At 40.1% G+C, this 16794-nt stretch overlaps 1 protein-coding gene across 7 annotated transcripts in view; it reads left to right on the top strand.

The window, feature by feature from the left end:
* The first annotated feature begins 829 nt into the window (after nucleotides 1-829).
* The window catches only part of scaf8 (SR-related CTD-associated factor 8), a 122662-nt gene continuing 106697 nt past the window's right edge, over nucleotides 830-16794 (top strand). For 5 of the 7 annotated variants that reach the window (XM_083792403.1, XM_083792404.1, XM_083792406.1 and 2 more), the window contains exons 1-2: nucleotides 830-969; nucleotides 5536-5619. In XM_083792403.1, the coding sequence (XP_083648529.1) occupies nucleotides 940-969; nucleotides 5536-5619 (114 nt within the window). In that variant the 5' untranslated portion in view covers nucleotides 830-939. Of the gene's footprint in view, nucleotides 970-5535; nucleotides 5620-10233; nucleotides 10337-16794 lie in introns of those variants that run through there. The other 2 variants (XM_083792407.1, XM_083792408.1) reach the window with 2 other exon arrangements.

Genomic DNA, 16794 nt, shown 5'->3' with positions numbered 1-16794 from the left:
TCTCCCGCTTAGCGGAGAGTGGGGTGTGGTATAGGACATCTCCCCGAACGCGTGGGTATGTCCAGATAGTTGCCTTGCGGAGCCGTCTTTTGTCCAGTGTCCACTTTATAAAGTCCATGCACTCCAGTGAATAGCATTTATCCATTTAGATAACTTTATTATTATTATTATAAGGATTTAATTACTTATTCTTACACAGAAACATAATGTGTGTCTTATAGCATCATATAGCATCATTTAAATGCTTAATTTGTAGTTTTAATGTGCAAATTAAACTTTTTTTCAATACTCTAGAGGGTACTCTTATTTTGAAGAGATCGTCCACCGGAAGTCTTAAATTAGCTCACTAGATTAGCTCACTAGACGCTGCCAGTTACGGCTACGAGGGCCGGTCCTGGACCGGAAGTAGGCAGAAATGCATTGAACCCAGGCAACAGCCCAGCTTTAATGATCTTAAAACCCTTTATTTTAAATTGTTTTGTAGTAATAGTACAACATAAACATTAAAGAGACTTTAGTTGTCACTGTACAATACTTTAAAACAGTTGTCATGTTGCACACGTGCCTAAAATTGCTCTTATTTGTGCCGCCCTCGTTGAAAACAATGTATTTCCAACAACAGCTTGTCCCCTTTCAGGCTGCATGAACAGCGCTCGGTTTCTGCCCCCTCAATATCGTAACTCTTCTATTAGATGGCTCTATGACTCTGGTTCCCTGTAATTCCCGACGTTGGACACCGGGCGGCGCTGCTGCTCTCCGTGTGCAGTGTGCACCGACCATAGGGGTTAGTTACGTAGTGTGAGAATGAGGTGCGCCATATTTGGCCACTGAGTGAGTCAGTCTCCATCTCATGCATGTTTCCTCCTCCTTTCGGGGAGAGATTTATCCATGTAAATAACTCCCCTCGGCGGAAAACTGCGAGCTGAAACAACCGCCACCATGGAGGCCGTCAAATCGTTTAACATCGAGGTTTGTTGGGAAACGCAATGAAATGTTTTTGAAAGCCGAACAGAGGGAACGGAGGGTTTGTGTGTTGGTTGGCTCGAGTTGGGCTTTCTGCGCTGCCGTTAGCATTAGCATGAAGCTAACGCAGAACAGAGCGGACGGAGAGAGGAGAAAGACACGGCAGTGACGTCACAAACAACCGACACACTGCTGACTGCTTTCCTTTTAGGCCATTTATATTGTTTGTGTTTACCTTATATATATTTTAAATTATAGATATTTTATTTAAAAGTGAGGCTGCACCGGAAAAGGACACAATTTAAAATGCGAGGGTGTCGACTTATTATATTCGCGATGCAGTCAGTCAGTCAGTCAGTCGTGAGTGACCACTGCGTTATTTACAAAGCGCAGTGGCGGAAATTATTTATTTACTCAAGTACTCTGTACTTGAGTACAATTTTTAAGATATTTGGAAATGTACTTCACTGGAGTATTTACAATTTACTGTACTTTTACTCTGACATTTCAGGGAAATATGTTGTACTTTTACTACTCTACAATTTGAAAATGTCAGTTTAGTTACTTAGATTAATTTTGTTATTACTTATAACTTTAGCTATTTGAAAGTAGCGACTATAGCCTAAGATTTAGATGATTTTTTTTATAGATTATTTTATGCCAGAATAGTATACATGTATTAAATTAGGCTAATATGCGAACCGTTGTGAACTTGTAGATCTGCTCATTTCTAAGATGTTGATACATTTTAGACATCGGGTAACTTGTGAAATGGGACATTTACTTGTAACAGAGTGTTTCTATTTGTACTTTAAAGTAAAAAAATATATATATATATCCCAGTACTTTATCCATCCAGCCCCGACGACGGCGGCGCTCCGTTGTGACGCCATGGATGTATCCTTGGTGTCTTTGTAATGGATCCATGGGCAGGCAGGCCGCAGTTAACCGGTGGTCGTTAAAATGAACTATGCCTTTCAGTGCCTGGATGGACGATCAAACCGTTAGAAACCACATGCACGCTAGGGCGGCCCCGTGTTGTCCATATATTTATTAAAGGCCAACATCTTTCAATGTGATTTCTATTTCTTCCCCCACGAACAAGTGTTTTCGAAAACGGCAGATCTGCAAGCCCACAAAGGCGTTGCATCGCAACGCTTTGTTGGTTTGTAGTTTAGTAGAATAATAGCCTATTAAAGCATAAAATAGGGCATATATATGTGGGCTAAACGTCTAGATGAGAAGCAGTTAATATCTTCACCGTTTACTCAGTGTTGACTTTTACCCAGCAACCATCCACATTTAGTTAGCTGACTGGCTAAAGGTGAATGCTAGAGAACAGCATTGGTTGAATGTTGATGATAATATTTAGCTAGTTGGCTAATTGCTATTCCTGGAGGAATTGCAATATAATATATAATATAAATGAGCATCCATTCCTAGTACTGATCTAATAGAAAAAATACGGTGTATATGTTGTTGATACTATTATTATTATGCATGTATTACATATGCGTTGGGCTGATTTAGCTGACTTGGCTAGCTAGCTAGCTAGCAACTGCTAACCGCAAAATGCACCCCCCCCACACACACACACACACACACACACACACACACACACACCATCATAGTCTGCATTGAGAGTATAGACATAAGTGGTTGAATCAGGCAAAAACAAACAAAAAAAACATTCTGGGGATGGATGTGCTCTATGAGATGCAACATTGAATTGTATTTGTATTATTTAATATAACACACAATTGCTCAGAACGGGTCAATGTCACATCATAAAGGAGACTGGATATATTAGTCCACTGTCTGGTGCAGATGAACAGTACATCAGTGGTTCCCAAACTTTTTCATGTGAAGGACCCCCAAATTGACACTAATTAGCTCACAGAGACTAGCCCCCATTTGAAAATATATGCCAGGGAGGGACCCCCATAAGAGAAGATTTTTACGGCTCTAGCAGAGAATAGACTTTAATTTCAAGGACCCCCAGTTTGACATGCATTAGTCTATGGACCCCCCATTCAATGGCATTTCTATCTCTGGGATCCTCAATTTATATTGTAAAATCAATGTTAATTTAACTGAGTGTACAAAAGGAACCAAATGGACCCGTTAGAGTTACAGACCCATAAGGGTCCATTTGGTTTCCAAACTATCATTTAGCTGGACCCCACATTGGGAGCCACTGCAGTAATTCCCGCCGTGGTTCTCAAAATGAGGGTGCCCTGACCTGATGCAAGTCCAGGGGTGCTGCAGAATGTATTGATAATATTTGTAATTTTTCAAAATCACTTTTTACCACTTAAACCCTAGCATCATCTAACCCTAACCCTCAAGTGTGGAGGGTTTTTCAATCCGTCGTAATGGAAACTACTGTTCTCAAGTTTTCTTCGTGACATACTGTAAAAGTATTTACTATTTATTATGACAATGTCCCATTAATGCATGTTTTGTAATAATAATACAAAGTAACCAGTAACTATTTGCCTCTGAGATTTAGTGGAGTAGAAGTACAAGTATTGGAAATTGGAAATACTCCAGTAAAGTAAAAAACAACAACAACAACCTGTACAGTAGTTCTACTTTACTTTCCAACACAGTATCCAATACACAGCAAGAACCTCAGCGTTAATTTAACTCTGATTCAGACTTAAGCCATTCAGGACGGGAACGGCCCCTTTTAGTGTTTTAAGCATTGTTATACTTTAGCAATTGAAAAATATCAGATCTACAAGCTCATAGTGCGGCACCAAGTGCCACACTATGAGCTTCAGCTTGTAGATCTGATATTTTTGAAAAATCTTGAAAATGTGGTGCAAATCTTGAAATTCTTTCAGAGCGAATGTTTTTAACTCAAATCTTTGCTTCTGAGGGGTCCCTGGAACAACACATTTTCAGATGGGGGTCAGCGGCCAATTACATATATTTTTGGAGGTCCTTGACATGAAAATGTTTGAGAACGACTGACAGAAACATGGGTTTTTCAAGAAAACTGTCATGATTTCGAAGACATTTTGTAGAATCTGGTGTCAGGTCTAAATGGGTTAATGTAATGTTATATGTTAATAGTATGTAACTGTGCTCTGTGTTTACACGACAAAACAGAGTTTTACAATTAATTTCTCTCCATGCTAGCAGCTAATATCAACCACTGGAATAGTGTGACACCTGCAGAAACACATTGTCCTCTCACTGTATTTGTGTGTTTTCACTGTTTGTAGGTCAGCTGTTTTTAGCGATTGATTTGTGTAGAGTGAAATAAGAGCATACACAAATGTGCTCTATTACAGGACCGTTTTATCAAGTATAGAGGGTTAACCCATTTAGGCCTTACCTAAAAAAAAAAAAAAAAATATCTTCTAAATCCAGTTTTCTGAAATAAATATTTTCACGATCTTTAAAAAATAGCAGACCTACAAGTGGCGCGCTATTAGCTTGTAGATCTGCTATTTTTCAATAGCTAAATTATAACAATGTATGTAACCACCAAAAGGGGTTCCCGCTCAAAATGGGTTAAAGTAAACGCAGGGCAATGCTACATACTATACCTTTTAACCCATTTAGACCTGAGGATGATTCTAAAAAGAATGTCGTCTTTTTTTTATGATTATTATTTTTTAATTATTTTTTCAATCACAGGCCAGGGTACAGAAAAAATGTTCGCAACAGTGCAGAAACAGACAATTAATTAAAGCAGGAAAAAAGGAAAAACAGAATGCAAAATGCAAAACAATAAAAATAATACATAAAACGAAAGATAATAATAATAAGGCAATGGATATTCATGTAAATTCAAGTACAGTTCATATAATAGTCTGCTCATTTTACAATTAGACAATGCCCACTTATCCCATTTCAACAAATAGTCTACTTTGTTAAGAAGTTTGAAAGAAAGTTTTTCCAACTCTGCCACTTGACCAAGTTGACTAAACCAAAAAGAATGTCTTCTAAATCATAACAGTTCTCTGAAAAACCTCTGTTTCTATGTCAGTGGTGCTCAACCTTTTTTTTATGTCAAAAGCCCCCACAATTATCTGTATTTGGCCGCCGACCCCCATCTGATAATATGTTCTTCCAGGGACCTCCCCAGAAGCAAAGATTTGAGTTACAAACGTTCACTCTGAAATAATAATATTTCAAAAATAGCAGCAAATCAACAAGCTCGTAGCACGCCGGCACTCAGTGCCGCGCTACGGGCTTGTAGATCTGCTATTTTCTGGAGCGAAACAAGTTGTTTACACCCAGTTAACCAGCTTTAACACCCTGTTAACCGTTTTGTAAGCGATCCACACGTCATATTCGTGACAATACAACGTGTTGACGATGAAACGGCGACATAGAAAGAAATGCTGATTTGTCTTGATATTACCGAGGTGAGGCGAGGATATTGGGCAAGCCTTTCTCTGTAATCAAACTCAGTAATTTATTTAATTTCAATTTCTGAAAAATGTATGACAAGAAAACCACACACACACACAGACACGCATGCATACCATGTGCCAACAAGTAGGAACTGTAAGAGATAGATTAATGATATGTTTTCATTGTGTCTTCTTCCAGCTGTACTCTCTGAACGAGTACAAACCTCCCATCTCCAAGGCCAAGATGACAAACATCACCAAGACGGGAATCAAAGCTATTAAAGTAAGTATGTTCAGGTGAAGAGTGAGGCAGGCTAAACATGTAGTAATAAAATAACAGGTCGGGGGAAAGTGAGATTATTCCCTGTGTGATCATAAATCACTTTTAAAAGATTCATTTCCCCACAACCCCATTGTTTGACTATGCAAAACGATACAAGTCAGTCCCTTCCTCATACAAGCTATGCGAACATAAGTTATAATGTTAAACCATGAGGCCATAAATGATATCCTAAACCTTTTATTTTGGTGGCATATTTTATAGTCATATGAGAGTTGAGACTTGATTTGTTCAGAGATGAGATATACTTTATTATCCCCGAACGGAAATTGATGCATTACAGCAGTATAATGTGATAATCAACCAGACAAACGGATTCTAATTTACATTTTTGTGAGACGTGAGTCATCGCCGTCACCGTTACAACAAGTACCCAATATGACAAATCTAGTTTTTAATTGATATTCTATTTTCTATTTGGTGGGCAGTGTGCCAACATCTGTACTCAGTACAGTTTATTTCTGGTGCTAGACCAGCCTAGTTGATCTGATGGCAGATTTTCTACATCTTGTAGGGTTCATATTTAATGTGCATCCTAATTAAAGACTAAACAGAACATTGAAAACTAATAGTATGACATATTATTTTATTATCATGTAGCACTTAAACCACATGTAACCTGCAACAACAACATTTGGTGTAGAGGTAACTACTAGAGAGCCCAGAGTATTAAGGATTAAGAAGGTGCTTGGAAATTACCTGGGTAGTATACTAGTATTTCTTTGCTCAAACATGAGCTGTGAATATAAAAATTCAGCAGCTCATGCTGACAGAATAAGGCCCCGTGTCAACTGGGCTTTTTTTCTCAGCTGAAAACGACAAGGTGCTCACCCAAAAGCACTTCCAGATGAGTGCACACGCTTATCTGACACACCAAATGTGGAAATCACCTGTCGCTCCAGGCATGCGTTGCGTCGCCGGTTAGGTTAGGGTTTGGGGTAGGTTGTCAGTCTAATGACTGTCGGAACTAAAGCCTGTACCCCTTTTAGCTTTCGGCAGGCAGGGGAAAGCGCCGCCCATTTTGCATGCACACGCCAGCGCAAGATAATTGCCCAGCGCTACGCCGAATTTCCAATAACGTGGTGCTCCCGCTCAGGGAAAAAAAAAATCTCAGTGGACACGGCAGAGTCCTGCACATGTGGGTTCGGCATGTGGGGGTGTGTGTCACAGTGTACGTGTGCTTACCGGCGTGTTGTGTTAAATGACATAGACAGAGACGGTTCACTCTGATTTTCACATTACATTTTTACCCACCCATGTTTAGTTCAGTACCGCCCGTCCCTGTGAACTTATAAAAGTATATTTTTCACCTGTCAAAAGCAGGTGCCCATTGAGGACATTCTTTTTTTTTTTTTTTAACAGTTTGACTGTTTTTTACGATTAACCCGCATTTTAATCAACCCCCCTTCACTGCCGAGATTGTTGTATTACCTTTAGAGCATACGCTGAATTATTTGGGCTTTTAATCCGCGAAAATCCATCAAAAAAAGCTCCCGTGGTTTGTTATGATCTGTGTGTAGCATCCACCATCTTGGTGCACGCGGAAGACGCACACAAGATTGGTTTCAATGAGGCGTTGCACCCAATGCATTTCCATTGGCCTCAATTTCCCAGAAGCCCTAGCAGCCCACAGCATGTGACGATTTCCGGTTTTGTCATCACAGCGAAGGCATCCAGTCTCATACTCCGCGACGAAGACGGATTTTCTTTTGATTCATTACATTACGGCGGATTAAACACATAAAACAAAAGGCGGGTATGTCCGATACGGCAGCGACATTAACCTGGAGTAATCCATTCAAGGCACGGAAACTGTTAAGATATTTTTTTGCGGCTTACGCCTTTTATTGATTTTTGAAGGGACAGACAGTAGGCTGACAGGAAACGGGAGAGAGATGGGGGGATGACATGCAGTAAAGGCCGTGTCGGGTCCGGGAGTCGAACCCGCGGCACACTGCGACTGGATTACCAGTCCGGTGCCCAGACCGTTACGCTACGGCCTGGGCCCATGAGGACATTCTTGGATAGAATAATTTTCTACAGAACAGGACAAATAGTAATATTGTATTCCCTATATAGAGTTTTGGAAGAATATCGTGTCACAGGGGAAAATACTGGCATCTGTTATTGGTGAATAAACAAATTTGCAATGAATGGTGCCAATATCAGACACTACCGGTAATATTGTAGCCTTAAATCTGTTGCCTGTATGTCCATACATGGCTTTTGAACGTATGAACCCTGCGTGAGCGCCAACATTTCTACTGTTGAAGCTTTAGATATAAAGCTGTGTATTGTCTTATGTATTTCCGGTGTGTATTTCATGTAATTCCTCTTTGTCAATCAGTAGGGTCCGTCCTAACCAGTTGCAGTATAGTATACATGCAGTACATGTGGGAAACCAGTACAAGTGAAGAAAAACCAGGGCGAGGAGTGCCCTGTTTTGGGCTGTGGGCCGCGTTGGGCTGGGGGAGTATTGTCGGCGTGCCGGATGGAATGAGGCTGGGGCAAGAGTGTGGGCAGTCACGGCCTCCGGTGCCGAAAAATCGTGCGTCCCCCATTTCCCGTTTTTCTCACCTGTACTGGTTTCTCACATGTACTGTAACATACATTTCTCATAGTAGGAAGATCACTTACCATTACCACCAAAGTGGCGTTCAAAATAACATTTTATTAACTAAGTAAAGTTGGGTGCTTTTGACTGTAGTATTTGTTTTCCCCTTTTATGAGTTGTAGTTTCCAAATGAGTGAATCATGTGTTTTTAAATAGCTCAGGTGAAATGGTTGTGCCTGTTGAGTAGAAACTCATTTCATGTGCAGACAAAAACATACTAACGATAAGATGGCAGTTCATGATTTCATTTTATTTCTGTCCTAAATATTGCAATATCATATATTGGACTTTAACATATAAAATGTATTGTAGTAGATGCAAAATTGTGCAAGAACAGAGTACACTAAAACATAATACACTATCCGTTTTCAGTTCCTGTGGTCCAAAATACATAGATTTCTTTTTTGTTTTAAACGTGTTTTGCATCTGGTGCATTGCGTGGCAACTGTGTTGGCAATGCTACACACACTTTGGACTTGTTTCTGTCTAGTCTCTACTCTCTGATACATATTTAAGTCCCTAGCATTCCTATACTGGGGGCCGAACATCTGTCCAAAATACTGATCTACAAACTCACTTAGACGCGTTATGAGTTTGTAGATGTGCTATCTGCAGCCAAGATATTTAGTGTAGACTAGAGGGAAAATAGAGTTAGGAGAATTGGGAGAATAGTTCAGAAGCAGTGGCGGTTGAGTTCATTTTCAGGAGATAAAACAGTAGTGATATTTTCCCATAAGTCGGCATTAGCTTTCTAACAAATCTGTCTTAACCCATTTTGACCTGAGGACGATTCTACAAATGTCTTCTAAATCATGACAGTTTTCTGAAAAACCCATGTTTCTATGTCAGTCGTTCTCAAACATTTTCATGTCAAGGACCCCCAAGATTATATGTAATTGGCTGCTGACCCCAATCTGACCCCCCCCCCACCCCCCAGAAGCAAACATTTGAGTTAAAAACGTTGGCTCTGAAAGAATATATATTAAAAGATTTGCATTTTGCAATACATTTTCACAATTGTAGATCTGCTATTTTTCAATAGCTAAAGTATAACATAATGCTTAGAACAACAAAAGGGGTTCCCGCCCACAATATCACTGGCCATGTCCACTTGAACATCTTGTTCGACAACTGACTTGAAAGGCAAAATCTCATAGCAGTCTTTCTCTAAGATGCTTGATGGTTGGGTGGTGCTATTGCCTCTTCATCTAAAGCCCAGCTCAGACCAAAGATTCACGACCAGGCAAATCAGTTTGAGAACGCTGTAGAGCAGAATGAGAATGGTGTGAACTACAGCGTCTCAGAATATATGAAGCCAATGTCGAACTGAGTTTTTTAATACACATATTTTATTCAAAATTAAAATAAATGAATACATAGCAACATTTAAAATAACATGGATCCTTTCCCGGTTTTGAAAGTCTAACAACTTCTAGGCTTTTCGTAAATGGTTAACCATTTATGCTCCTCGCTTTAATGCAGAAAGTTTAGTCTCACACAGTATTCAAATAATTCCTTTTTTTGTTTATTTAACAAGGAGTCATCAGCTTCTATGCCGCCTTGCATACTGTATCTGAGCCAACTATTGTCTATCCTTTAGTAGAAGCATTCTTAACCCGAACACTAGTCTATGCAGGACTGCAGCCCTGATGATACTGAACACTTAAGTTTTTTCAATATCTTTGATTGATTTTTACATTTTATGACACAGACAAAACAGAAAAAAAGACACAGCTCAGCTCAGACACGTTGTGGAACAAAGGGCACAGATGTACATCTGTACACACATACCTACATTGAACCATAAAATGATACTGAACACTTACTTCCATGTTGTATGTTTAATAATTTTTCGTTTTTTCGTTAGTATTCCTTGTGAAGGAATCTTGTGTGATCTGATCTTGGTGTTGCTGTGTTAATAACACATGTTTCCCTTCCCTCAGCAGCTCTCCCAGCTCCCCAAAAGCACTGAAAGTGAAGCGAGGAGGATGGGGTGGAGACTGAGAGAGAGTTACAAAGAGATAAGAGAATCCCTTACCAGCTTAGGTAGGAGTATGGGTTGTTTCACAAGGAAGATGGACCAACAAACAAAACAAAAAGACATAATTTGTTCTTGCACACACTGAGGAAAGGGGGGGAGGGGGGGGGGGCTGTGGCTGTGGGCCTCTACCCCTCTGTCTCTGGATGTGACGCATTGGTCCATGTTTGCAGCTTTGAGCTTGTTTTCTCCTTGGTGGAACTTGAGGATATCAGCGTCCTAAAGGGCGGATTTGCTAGTTTATATATATATATTACTGTATGTATAAATGTCACAGTACGTTTGGAAAACCGGTCCGATTGAAAAAGGTGCACTTGTTTTAACCGTCGGAGGTGCGCCGCCTGAAGGTGACTTGAGCTACATGAGGCACCAGCGAGCAAGCCAAAGCGAGCGAGTTGCCGTGCCGAGCATTGCAATGTCATCTTCAGTCGACTCGGCCGATTATGGCTGTTATGTACCGATAGAGACCGACAGAATTGTAAATTGTCGTCTCCCAAGTCTCGGTACCTCCGAGACGCCGAGGGTGAGCACGGGAGGTGAACTTGAAGAAAACACAAATCTCCTTTTTTCAATCTGACTGGTTTTTCCACTGGTTTTTCGTACTGTAACATATATATGTGTATTTTTGTAATTATTTTTCCTGGATCCTCTTCATTGTTGTTATTGTGGACATATGCAGATAAATGAATAAACACCCTCACACTGCCTTCACTTGCACATGAGACAGTGACTGTGCAGGTTTTTTATTATTTGATCTGCATGTGCATACTTGACTGATTTTATTCAGGTATGCAAGAGACTTGATTACATTGTGGGCATGTGAAAATGTGATTTATCACTTCCCCAATGCAATCTCAAAATAATGCTCTCAAAGGTGCCACAAAAACTCTTGCCTGCAAGCCTAGGTAAAACTGGCAGAGAAGTTTTCATAGTGGAATGACGGGATGCAGGAAAAAAGATCTGTGAAGTCGCCCTTTAATACACTTGTAGAAATGCTTCATTAGTGTGGTTGTCAGTGGATGGACAACACAACATCACAAGATCACATGTTTGTGGAACTGGTTGATAGTTGGCATGTGATTTTTAAACGGGAGTGATTGGTAGTTGTTGTTCATATTATGGCATAGGTGACTTGTTGTGTGGATTGGAATAGCTCGTACCAGACACAGCGAATTCACATCTTGGAGCGAATGTCATACACGACACTATTATTTATTACACATGGTTATTATCACATTATTATCACGGTTATTATATATATATATAACGTTGCTGCCAGGCAGAAACTCTCCGTATTTGTGTTTTTTTTGTTGGTAAATGAATGTCCTACTTGATCATATTACAGAGTCAAGTATCAAAAGCAGCAGATCGACAAGCTTGAGACGCGGAATGACACGTTTTGGGCTCGTCGATCTTCTACTTTTACCATTTTTTTCATTTTGAATCCTGACAAGTAACGGTTTCGGACATATGAGGTTTCCACCCAAAAAGAGGCGATGAGTTGTTGAGGATGGACTGTGTTGTTCATTGCTGCATGGGTGTTTTGATAGAAAGTGCCTTGTGGAGAACATCAGGAAAGTTTGTAGTCTTCTGTGTGGAAGCCCTTTTCACCACTGCCACTGTAGTAGGATAGTACACGCTTCATTATACCCTACCAGAAAAGACCTTTTCACCACTGCCACTGCAGTAGGATAGTACACGCTTCATTATACCCTACCAGAAAAGACCTTTTCACCACTGCCACTGCAGTAGGATAGTACACGCTTCATTATACCCTACCAGAAAAGACCTTTTCACCACTGCCACAGCAGTAGGATAGTACACGCTTCATTATCCCCTACCAGAAAAGACCTTTTCACCACTGCCACAGCAGTAGGATAGTACACGCTTCATTATACCCTACCAGAAAAGACCTTTTCACCACTGCCACAGCAGTAGGATAGTACACGCTTCATTATACCCTACCAGAAAAGAGGACAGGAACACAGAACACACACTGAAATGCAATGACTACATTTCCAATGTTTAGTGTTGTACAGCTGGTGGTGCAATGTTTTATTGGTTGCACTACTAGTAAGCCAGAGGAAAGACGCATTCTTCTTGATACCAACAAAAGTGCCACACACACTTTGTCTGGCTTTCAGGGTTTCTGCAAGAAATTAGGCACAGTCAGACACACAAGAGACGCCAATTCTCTATGCAGTGCAGCCTGGTGTTTTGATGAATGTTAAAGCCAGCGTTGTCATTTATGGTACTAGGGGTGCAACAGCACATTGACAGTCACCAAAAACCTCCGGCGCTGTCTCACACTGCAGCAAGAAACACAGTGTTTCAGAAAACCCTTCACTTCCCAGAGTGCAAAGGGCAAAATCGGCTATAGCTAATCTGTCTTAACAAACTTTTATCTTTCTTCAGAAGCATTCATGTTGAAAACGCGAGGTAGCAGAGATTTAGGAACATCCGCGTTCTGATCAGCCATCCCAATCTGAGCCTCAATTCCGAGAAAAAAACGCCTCTAAAGATCACGGCTCCCATAGCATTGGGCTGGCGGCCATCTTGGTGAGGTCAAAATACACCGAGCCGAGTGTTGCCGAGCAACGGGGAACGCTGCTTTACGGCATTGTCGTGCGTGTAGTGTGTCTGAATCAATGAAAAACTACAAATGTTGTCAATGACGTCAAGGGCAAGAATCGACATTGTGATTTATTACATCAATTAATAAAAATACTATTTATTTAGCATGGCTTCACAGGACCAGTAGGAATTGGGAAATTAAGCTCAGTTTATCTTAGCACAGGTACAGTGAGTTAGTTGTTGGTCTGTGTTAGTGGGACTCATGTGACCTCTGCTAAGTTCAATTATGAATAACAGCTGCTAGAAGTACCTTAGCTAAATAACATACCGCTGTCGGGTAAAAACCTTATTTCATAAATCGTCTATCATATATCCAAAATAATTATTATATAATTGCCTAATCGCAATTATTTGATATAATCACAACTATTTTGCATAATCGTAATCGTTTTCCATGTTGAAAAATGTCCATACTGATTTTCCAAAAATAGTGGAAATAGCAAATCTGCAAGCTTACAATTTCGACATTTTTTAAAGTAGATGAAATGTGTTGGTAACATCTTTATATATTTTAAGTAATTTGTCATATCCGTCCGGTCCTACCGTAAGCCAATTTTGATATACGAAAGATCAAACCAAATAGCTCATTGGTATTAATTGTGTAGCAGTTTTGTGTATAATATTGCTTCCGCCCTCAGTTCGTTGCCATTTAGGCCTGACCTCAAAACTTTAAAGAAATCTTCTAAATCCTCCAGTTCTCTGAAATAATTTCATTTTTCAAAAATAGCAGACCTACGAGCTTGTAGCTATTTTTCAATAGCTAAATTATAATAATGTTTAAAACACCAAAAGGGGTTCCCGCCCAAAATGGGTTAATAATGCTTATGAGAAGAGTGTTCATGAAAACAATGTTTTTAACTTAGTTTAGAATCTTTTGATATGCACTGTACACAACTTGAGACACTCGTAGGCTAGTAATTTCTCGGTGTCAATGTTGGTATTTGTTACTGTTGACCCCGACCTCACAATCGATTGTGGGGAGTTCTAAACCACTGATAGCGATGTTTAAACCGATATTTTGTAACTCAAACAAACAAGCAAAAAAGGGCAAAATGTTGTAATCATGAAAACATACAAAAATTTTAACTTTCTATCTATCTACCTCAAATATCCTTTGATACTATAGTGGAGCCATAAGCCCACACGAGCCATGGCTTGGCTCACACATCGGTATAAATTTGCGCCTGAGAGTAAAACAAAGAAAAATACACTCTTCCTGTGAAACTGCTTCACCGTCAGGTGAGAGGGAGCGGCCGGCGTCCCCCTAACGCGTATCGGGATGGTATAACGTGGTTGTCTGCAGCACCCCCCCCGAGACCAACAGTTATAGGGGTGCGTGATGACAGGGACTATAGGGTGGGAATTAGCTATCGGCACAATGACTACATTAGCCCATGTAGCACTGGAACGCATCTGTGTCGCGGCTGTCGCCTTATATTAAATAGGGAATTAATGTCTCACACATAAAATCCAAACAGGAAAAGCTGTGGTTAACTTGGATTAATGAAAGTGTGCTCAGTCCAGTGAAAGGTTAACATTCTGACAGTAGTGATTCTCAAGAAAGGAGTGGGGTCCGAGGACTCCCAGGGGTCCTTGGGGGGGTACTAGGGGGTCCCCAGATAAATTAGCTTATATAGCGTCAAAATCATTTTAGCCACTTTAACCCTATTCTATGCTTTAGCTATTAAAAAAAATAGAATACAAATATATATATCATTTTTAAAAGTGAACAATTTTAACTCAAATCTTTGCTTCTGGAGGTCCCTGAAAATGTTCTTTAGATCGGGGGCCGCAGCCAAATACATAACACTGGTTCAGGAGTTTGAGCTTGAAGATTGGCTATTTTCAGTAGTTTGGGTTCCGGGGAGACATCCAATTTTTCTTTAGGGTCTCGTGCTAAATTGTTTGACAGAATCTTTGCTCTGGTTTGTTTGTGACAAACGGATGAGCTATGTGTTGTTCATCAACACTCGAGAAGGAGAGCTGATCTGAGATCACTAACCCGATCCCCTTCACCAATGATCATTGATCGTTGCCACTACAGACAACATACTTCTAGATGAACTCTCCTATTCTGCTCTGGAATCACATTATTTATGCAGTCCTGAAAAGAAAAAAACATGGAAACTTTTTTTTTTTTACCGTAACCAATCACATTATTTGAATATCATTCTCTAATGAAACCAATCGGACTGTGTATAAAATCTGATTTGAGCTCCCAGTCTTAATAGGGCCTTAACCACTTAAACCCCCAGCATCCGTGTTTTGCAGATCGACAAACTCACAACGTGTTGTGCTGCAATGTGTTGTGAGCTTGTAGATCGGCTATTTTCAGCCGAAGCTTACCCCACAATAACAGAAAAGTGAAAAGACCCAGTGGTATAGATTCCTGACTCCTGGGAGACTCTGGTCAACCATTATATAACGTTTAAAGGGCCACTTCACCCCTTTTGCAACCAGATCTAATTTTAACCCATTTAAACCTGAGGACGATTCTACAAATGTCTTCTAAATCTCGACAGTTTTCTGAAAAACCCATGTTTCTATGTCAGTCGTTTCACTTTCATGAAAACACTTTCATGTCAAGGACCCCCGAAAATATATGTAATTGCCCGCCGATCCCCATCTGAAAATATGTTGTTCCAGGGACCCCCCCAGATGCAAAGATTTGAGTTAAAAACGTTTGCTCTGAAAGAATATATTCAAACATTTGGGCCACATTTTCACGATTTTTCAAAAATAGCAGATCTACAAGATATGAGCTTGTAGATCTGCTATTTTTCAACAGTTAAAGTACAACATAATGCTTAAAATACCAAAAGGGGTTTCTGTTCAGAATGGCTTAATGATGTTTAGGACACAAGAAACACTTTCCTGTTTTCTTTTATGTGGGTAATTAGTGTTTTTAGATCTTTTAGTATTTCTAAGTGTCTGTGATGTCATGGACACTGTCTGGTCTCACCGCTGGATTACTACAATGACCATAATGCTTTGCTGCACTCGCCCCACCTTTTTCCAATACCCAAAATCTCTGCCACTCGCTCACTAACTCGGCCAATCCAGCATGGCAGTGTTACCGTGAAATTGGTGACCTGCTGAAATAGGTGACAATCGTGTTAAATTATCATATAACGTCAGTGTCCAGACGTAAATCATCGCCGTTTGTTTATTAGCAGAGTCTAACCTAGCGGTATTTAGGCCACTTATTAAAGACCTGCATGTAAGTTATGTGAAGTCCACAAGATGGTCACCAATTTCACCGTAACACTGCCATGCTGGAGTGACCAAGTGTGAGTGAGCCAAGATTTGGAGTATTGGAATTTGGCTTTACTGAGACAACATGTAGTCCAGGAAGACCAGTGTCCATGACATCAATGGCACTTTGAAATACTAAAATATCTGTATTACATACATAAAAACCCCAGGGAAGTGTTTCTCGTCTCCCAAACATTAAAATAAGATCCGGTTGCAAAAGGGGTGAAGTGGCTCTTTAAATGCTATATATGGTTGACCATATATAGCAACTAGATGAGCTACTATGAGCTAAGATGATAGATTACTGCTGCACCATAGTGTTAATGCAACATAATATCTCTGCTGTCGGAAAGAAACCACCTAACTCCAAATTGTTTTTACAATACAAAAATAAAGGAGAATCTACATGCCTTTTGATGAGGCAGCCTACGTATATACTGCCTCGTCAAAGTTGGTGTTGAGCCTTCATCATTTATATTGTCAATTACTTGCATGAGAGGGGGAGAGGTGGTGGAGTTAGCTGTTTTAGCAGACAGTTTGAGGACTTATGGAGTTAAGAGGTTTTGTCTGAAGCACT

Source organism: Protomyctophum parallelum (assembly GCF_964188405.1).
Source record: "Protomyctophum parallelum genome assembly, chromosome: 20".
In the NCBI taxonomy this organism is placed as follows: domain Eukaryota; kingdom Metazoa; phylum Chordata; class Actinopteri; order Myctophiformes; family Myctophidae; genus Protomyctophum; species Protomyctophum parallelum.
The sequence above is the reverse complement of the archived record's forward strand: the minus strand, read 5'-3'. Positions and strand labels throughout refer to the sequence as shown.